The sequence below is a fragment of the Hipposideros armiger genome, unplaced genomic scaffold (assembly GCF_001890085.2).
Source record: "Hipposideros armiger isolate ML-2016 unplaced genomic scaffold, ASM189008v1 scaffold_18, whole genome shotgun sequence".
NCBI lineage: Eukaryota > Metazoa > Chordata > Mammalia > Chiroptera > Hipposideridae > Hipposideros > Hipposideros armiger.
The window spans coordinates 4703310-4710721 of record NW_017731368.1 but is presented as its reverse complement, the minus strand read 5'-3'; the positions used below and the strand labels follow the sequence as shown (position 1 = coordinate 4710721).

The 7412-nt window shown below is 41.5% G+C and overlaps 1 protein-coding gene across 1 annotated transcript in view; it reads left to right on the top strand.

The window, feature by feature from the left end:
* KIF15 (kinesin family member 15) overlaps nucleotides 1–7412 on the top strand; it is a 67594-nt gene that overhangs the window by 20884 nt on the left and 39298 nt on the right. Inside the window, exons 9-16 of the mRNA XM_019630978.1 lie at nucleotides 184–309; nucleotides 447–569; nucleotides 1842–1965; nucleotides 2506–2582; nucleotides 2810–3019; nucleotides 3824–4001; nucleotides 5575–5737; nucleotides 6447–6588. Coding sequence (XP_019486523.1) covers nucleotides 184–309; nucleotides 447–569; nucleotides 1842–1965; nucleotides 2506–2582; nucleotides 2810–3019; nucleotides 3824–4001; nucleotides 5575–5737; nucleotides 6447–6588 — 1143 coding nt within the window. The remainder of the gene's footprint in view (nucleotides 1–183; nucleotides 310–446; nucleotides 570–1841; nucleotides 1966–2505; nucleotides 2583–2809; nucleotides 3020–3823; nucleotides 4002–5574; nucleotides 5738–6446; nucleotides 6589–7412) is intronic.

Genomic DNA, 7412 nt, shown 5'->3' with positions numbered 1-7412 from the left:
AGGAAAAGGGTAGAGGATAGTTGAGGACATCTTTTTGCTGAAAAGTTAGTTATCCTTAACTAATATTGTCCCTGACTTGCCTTTTTGTTCAAAATTGTCACCTTGCTAGGTATATTTTAATTCAAAACACTAAAAAGAAACCAGTGCGCCTAAATTTTTGTTCTTTTTTCTCTGGTGTCTTAGGAAGCAGGTAACATAAACCGATCGTTGAGCTGCCTGGGCCAAGTGATTACCGCACTTGTCGATGTGGGTAATGGCAAACAGAGACACGTGTGCTACCGAGACTCCAAGCTCACCTTCTTACTCCGGGTAAAGTGGTTATGCTCGCTAAGGCTGATAGGTGGAGAATTTCTCAGCCTTGGTGGTCAGAGTATACATTTTCTTTGCTTAAAAAAGATCTTGTGGTTTCTTCTCTGAAGATGTGTGCCATTCGTATCATTAAACAGGATTCCCTGGGTGGTAACGCCAAAACGGCCATAGTCGCCAACGTCCATCCAGGACCCAGGTGCTTCGGGGAAACTCTGTCAACGCTGAATTTTGCTCAAAGAGCCAAGCTGATTAAAAATAAGGTAAAATACTGAGTACAGTGATGCATTTCCGCTGTCTTTCAAAGGAGAAATTGGCCGTTCTTACCTTAAAAATAGACCCTCTGATCATCTTATGGTAAGAGTGAAGGAGTCCATGTTGCCTCTTCCCCTGGGTAAGTCAGAAGAGTGTAGGTTTAGTCATTCATTCATTTTATTGGATTATGACCCCCTAGTGGGGTATTTGTAATATAAGGAGGAAAATTCATTAGAGCTTCCTGACCCTATCTCTTGGGACTTACTGGAAGTTTTAAAGTGTGGAAAACTTTAGAGGTAATTTGAATTATGATGTCACTATGGTGTCAGAATGTACAGGAGTGCCTTGTAATGAGGCCATAAGAATCAGAAGCAACTAGAAATGGCTTCTTAACACATGAAACAACAAAACTGGGAGCCTTACACAAGTCACTATCAATGGTAAGTCCTCTGCTACAGCAAAAGCGGCTGGGATATCTGGGACTTATTTAAGGATGAACTACTTAGGTCTTTCCCAATGGGCAGACCTGGCTTAAGACAGGAATGTGGGGACCTTGGGGCTGTCAGAGGGTTTTTTCCCCTCACTGGAGTATTGGGTATTTCACAGCCGGGTCCCTTTGATCTGGTTGGTACTCAGGTGTTGGCACTTGTTCTTACCCTGTAGGTTTTGGTGGGCCTTTTTGAATCTCCTAGGTGTCATCTCAAATAAGACATTTCTTTTAAGAGAATTTCTTAAAGGGACATTTCTTTAAAATAGCATTAAATGTGATAAAACAGAACTGGAGCTGTCACACCAACCCTTCCTTCCAGGAGGGCTGTTAGGAAATACAGGGTTGGAAGCCTTTGGAGACGGTGGTTTCTGCCTAGCTGATGGAGCTCAGGCCAGCCCTGCAGCTCATCACAGCCACAGAGGGAGCCACACCCACTGAGGGCTTTGCTCTTCTCCATGGGGGCGGGCTGTCCATCTGAGGAAGAACGCAGTGTTCCATGAACATACCCAGACCCCAGGGGTGACCCAGCCCAACAGGGCCCAGGCCTACTCAACAGAGCGGAGACCTAAGTGGGAGCGTGGTTCTCTGGCTGTGGGTGTGAACACAGGAAGGCAGCTTCCTCCCCACCACAGCACCTGGCGGTTCTGGTGGCCTTTTGACCACCGTTTCTGACACGGAAGTGCAGTTTTGTTTGCTGTTTGTCGCTCCAAATCATACAAATAAATATAAAACCAAGAGTATACTACTCAAAAACTGTTCTTTTCATGCTTCTTAACAAATTCTCGAACAGGCCGTGGTAAATGAAGACACTCAAGGAAATGTGAGCCAGCTCCAAGCTGAAGTGAAGAGGCTCAGAGAACAGCTGGCCCAGCTTTCCTCCGGGCAGATACCTCCAGAAAGCTTCCTGACCAGAGGTACGGTGAGCGCAGTGATCGTATCCTCAGACCGACCACGCGTGGGTGTTAGTGGGAGGACCCTCCGCCCACAGGCACGGTGCAGTAAGGCTGCCCAAAGTTTCCCACAAGTGTCTGTTTCTGTTTATTTCATCTCCACAGGAACATGGTACTTTCTTGCCAGATACAGGTTCCGTAGGTACCAAATTCTGTGAGACGTGGGAAGGGGGAGTAGAAATAATTTTGAATAATTCGTTTCTATTAATTGCCAAAAAGACATACTAATAGATTTCATTTAGATCCACTTCTAAGATTCTATTATGTCGTATGTAATCTATATATATTTACTAAATAGGATGAGAGAGACTTATTTTTCTTTAGAGAATAGCTACTGTGTGGATTGGGTTAATTTGAAATTCATGCTCTGGTGATAGTGGTTTGGATTTTTTAGATGAATTGAGAGCAGTCAGTCAAAAGCTGTTTTGGCTCATGTCTTGGTCTTCAGATTTGAGAGCTAAACAATTTTTTTCCTCTTTCCCTTTCTTACTGGATCAATTACAGAGAAAGATGAGACTAATTACGTGAAGTATTTCCAAGAGGCAATGTTATTCTTTAAGAAATCTGAACAGGAAAAGAAGGTAGGAAACTGAATTAGTATAAAGGGGATGTAAAATATTTTAGGCTTTACTATATGGTGCCTTTCTGAGTGGAAAAAATGGCACAAGTAAATAAAACAAAGGAATGCTGTGAAAAATCTAATTTTGCCTTTGAGATTAAATGGGAAGTGAGTGAGTGTTACTTGGTTTGTGAAAATTTAGGGAAGCTGAGTTCTTTTTCATGTTTAACCAAATCATCATTTATTAAGTCTCTAATAGAAAAAGTTACCCAGTTAGAAGACCTCACTCTCAAAAAAGAGAAATTTATTCAGTCTAATAAAATGATTGTGAAGTTCCGAGAGGACCAGATAATGCGCCTGGAGAAGCTACATAAGGAGTCGCGGGGAAGTTTTCTGCCTGCGGAGCAGGACTGTTTGCTGTCGGAATTAAGGGATGAGATTCAAACTCTGCGAGAACAAGTGAGTGCCTGACATTAACAGTATTTCTAAAAAGAAAAGAAAAGAAGGCCAATATAAACCTGACACCCAATTTTTGGAATACAGTGGAATACAATGGACGTTGTTTTAAATGAACTGACCGTAATGATTACGTCATTTCTTTCCTCCCATTTTCTAAAATAATAAAACCTGAAGGGAAAAAGGAGGAAGATGTTCTGTTGCTCCCACAGCGCCCAGCCCCAGCAGGCCAAGGCTGATTCATCCAGTGGGCGGTCTCTTTACAGGTCAGCCCTTTGAAGGTGTTGCTGTTGAATTCCTTTCTCCAGGAAGGATGGGTAATCATACAGGCACATCACTGAAAACCAAAGATAATCGGTTTTCAGTTTTGTATGTCTTCCCAGTAGTTTTATGCATATTCAAACTAGCATAGATAGATACATTTATTCCTTTTGTACACAGAAGGCAGCTCTTATCTTGGAGGGCAGTCGATCCTGGTCAGCAGAGTTTCTTTACTCTTTTCATCGTGTTAATGTACTCAGGCGCCTTTGCATGAAGAGCCTGCCGCAGTGGACACCCTTGTGCGGATCTCCTTAGACACCTGGGGAAGGTTTCAAGGGTACAGACCCAGGCGGAGAATGTGGAGTTGTAGGATGTGCATGTATTCAGTCACTGATTACAGATGCCAGGCTGCTTTCCACAGTGGGCGCAGCCGGCTACCACCAGCAGTGCGCATGGCGTTCATAGCGTTTCTAAGGGCTTTTCAGAAAGACTCGTTCGTTAAGGACATGTCTGTGAACTTGTAAGTGTGCCTTTCTTCTGTCACAGATAGAGCACCACCCCAGAGTTGCAAAATATGCTATGGAAAACCATTCCCTCCGGGAGGAGAATAGAAGGCTGAGATCACTGGAGCCCGTGAAGAGAGCCCAAGAAATGGATGCCCAGACCATCGCAATGCTAGAAAAAGCTTTCTTCGAAGTATCGGGCACAGAGAAAAATGACAAAAGTAAGAAGTGGTCGTTGTAGAACATGCCTTCTAGGGGCGCGGGGGCTGTTTTAAAGGGCATTTTATTGCCTTGCATTGGGGGGTTCTTTATTTTAGCCTCCAGACCTGGTGCATAAACTTGTTATATCAGACTTATTCTTTTATGTTATCAAAAGGCATTTTTCTATACTTCTCAAAAATCAGACTAGTAAGTTATGTAGGCTAATAGATATTTCAAGGAAATACCTATTATATATCTCAGTTTTGTGGGTAAAAAAGGTTGATTTAAGTATTACTTTTAATTTTTATTCTTTGGAAGTTTCCTGTTTTAAGTATTGAAATTAAAAGTGCTTAACGAAGCACAACATGAGTGAATGTAGAGTGGAAATGTCTGTCCATCCAATTAAGGTCTGATGGTGAGAGATGTCAGTGTGATCCGACTCCTGGTCCAGCCAGCAGTGTTTTGGTCCTGGTGTCGTGGTCGCTGGTTGTGCTTGCCAGCATACTCTCAGTTAGTTATACAGCATTTCCATAAGTTTGCTTGTACTTTTGTGAAAAGTGGTTTAGTTAATACTGAATCTAACTTAAAGGCTTGGCAGCTATCAGCGTTAAGTACTTTGGGATCTAGTAACAAAATCTGTGTTTGCTCCGTTTTTAGAGTGAATATTTTCATGGTCTTTTATCATACTCTGTCTCAGCCTCTGTTTCTCATTAGGCTGAAATTGAGAAAGCTCTAATCTTCTTATCCTGCACTCAGAGAAGCCATTTTGTCTCCTTGCTTTCTAAAATTTCCTTTTCCAAGCCTTCTTCCCTTCTGTTGTGACTTAATAAAATTCTTAGTATCTGGGTTGTGGAGAGACTAAGATTTTAGATGCAAAGTTAAAGTCAGGTTTTCGGTATTATTTCAGCTACTTTTTCCTACAAGGCTCTCTGTATTTTGAGGCCATTTTGGCCTCAGTTGTACCTTGACTTACTACCTTTGAAAGATAATAATGTTAATTTCTGGACCCCACCATCTTCAAAACATACATCATTCTCTAGACAACTGTTACCTGATATTTTCCCATCCTGAAACTCAGTGAGACTCTTTTCAACATATTCAGTCTTCTAAGCATCTTTTAAATTTTTTAATCTTTTAAAAAGAGATTTAAAAATTCATCCTTTTTACCTGGTAGATGATACCAAGCTCTTTCAACTTGCTGCCTTTGCTATTTGTTTCCTTTCCTAAAATTCACTGACTGTTAGCATTAGCTGCTGGCACTGATGCTGCTTGCACTGATTCCCGCCCGCCAGACTGAGCTGGCGGTGTTGCCCCTCCAGCTTTGTACGTGCCGCACCTCAGCTATGGTTGGCTGTTGCTCCTACTGGTGTGGCTTTCAGTATGCCCCTCCGTACTGTGGCTTTGAGCTTCTCAAAAACAACTTCTAATACTGTTTGCCACACTGTGTTGTGTCTTATGTCTGCTGCTGAGTTCCAGGCTCTCGTATTTTAGGGTCCACCTTCCAACCCATGTCTCATGTTTTCTCCTTGTGCTTCAAAACGATACCTGGCAGAGAACTTAGAAAATGGGTTCTGTTATTTTTGTCTTTCACAGACCAAGTTCCCTTGTTATCAAGTCAGCAAGGATTCTCTCCTAAAGTTGCAAAAGAGCCATGTTCATTAGCAAACCCTGAGAAGTTAAAAGCACAACTCCTGCAAATTCAGACCGAGCTGAATAATTCAAAGCAAGAGTATGAAGAATTCAAAGAACTAACTAGGTAAAGTATAAATACACATTCATGCTCACCTATTTTAATATCTTTCAGTGTTTTAGGGCTTGACAGTGACAATTAATTGAGTATTTTACTTAAAATATTAAATTCTCATATAGCAACTAACGTGTTTTGACATGAGGGAAAAGGGCTTGCTTCTAGTTTTGCTTTTTTTTTACTCATTGTTTTATAGAAGCGTAACTGACATAGACTTCTAACTCTTTAATAATATGTTTAATGAACTTGGTGATGGGAATGTTTTAAGGGATATACCTGTTGAGATGAATAGCTGTTGAACTTGCATAGTAAATTCTTAATCCAGCCACCAAATTTAAACCAGTGTTGTTATGAATTATATCTGGAGTTTTAGAAATTTCAGGTTTGTTAATATTCTTGCTTGATGCTCTTTGTGTAAAAGAAAACAAAGATACACCACATTCATATTATAACTGAGATTAATTCTATTCTAAAAGATAAAGAAGTGTTTGTTTTAAAAGTAATGTATCTCATATGGAGTCTTCATGGACTGTTGGGGCTTCCGGATTGGAGCTCTACCATTTGCCAGTCATCAGTTGATACCTTCAGTCTCTGAGCCGTATAATAGAATATCTCCGATTTGAAGAGATAACTATAAAGTTATGTGAGTGCATAAACTGTAAAGTACTCTACAAATGTGTGACCTTACTTATTACTTAAAATGCTCAATATCTATTAGGAAAAGGCAGCTAGAATTGGAATCAGAGCTTCAGTCTTTGCAAAAAGCAAACCTGAATCTTGAAAACCTTTTGGAAGCAACAAAAGCCTGCAAGCGACAAGAAGTTTCTCAGCTGAATAAAATTCATGCTGAAACACTCAAGGTAAGTAATCTGAAGCAATACTTCAGCCTTAAGCCACTGCTATCTCGTTTTGTTAATAGTGGAGTCTGCAGGTGACCTCCAGGTAGTTAAAGTCCCTCGGAGGCAGAGAACCCAGGGTGACACCAGTCCTGGTGCTCTGATGTGTACCCAGGTGGCAGGTGCTGCAGGAAAGAAAACGCCGCGAAGTCAGACCTGAGTTGAGATTCTAATCTGTCGCCACCCTCAGGCAGGGTTTTCTGACTTCTGACCCTCATATCTGTCATCTCTGAATTGGAGATAAGGATAATTGAATTATTTTTTTTAGGTTTTCTAGAACATTCAATGAGATAATAAAGAACCTGGCACCGGGTAGATCTCAGTCAGTGGCAGCTGTTCCTATAATGTTTCGTGTGCTCAAAGCTTGCAATGGAAGAATAGAAATCCTAAAGACAGACCACTAAAGGGCCAAGGGTAACAATCAGGGTAACAGGAGGGGTTCTCCCTAAATCACCATAGTCTTCATAAAAGAAAAAAAACCTGTGAACCTCTGAGACTGAGCAGAGAGGAGAGCACATAAGGAAAACAAAAGGTGATTTTAGCTTTTTGTACCAAATTCTCTGCAGGCTGAACAAAAGTTTCCTTACACATATTACACTTCAGCAGTGATGCTTTTTGTGTCAATAAGAAACTGCTTGTAAAAGTAATTTTAGGGCTGACCAAGTGGCACCTTGTTTAAGAGCTGGCTTGGGACGGCAGAGGGCCGCGGTTCGGATCCCACATATGAGGGCCAGTGACACTGCCCTCCACAGCTAAGATGCTGAACAACAGCTCAACCTGGAGCTGGG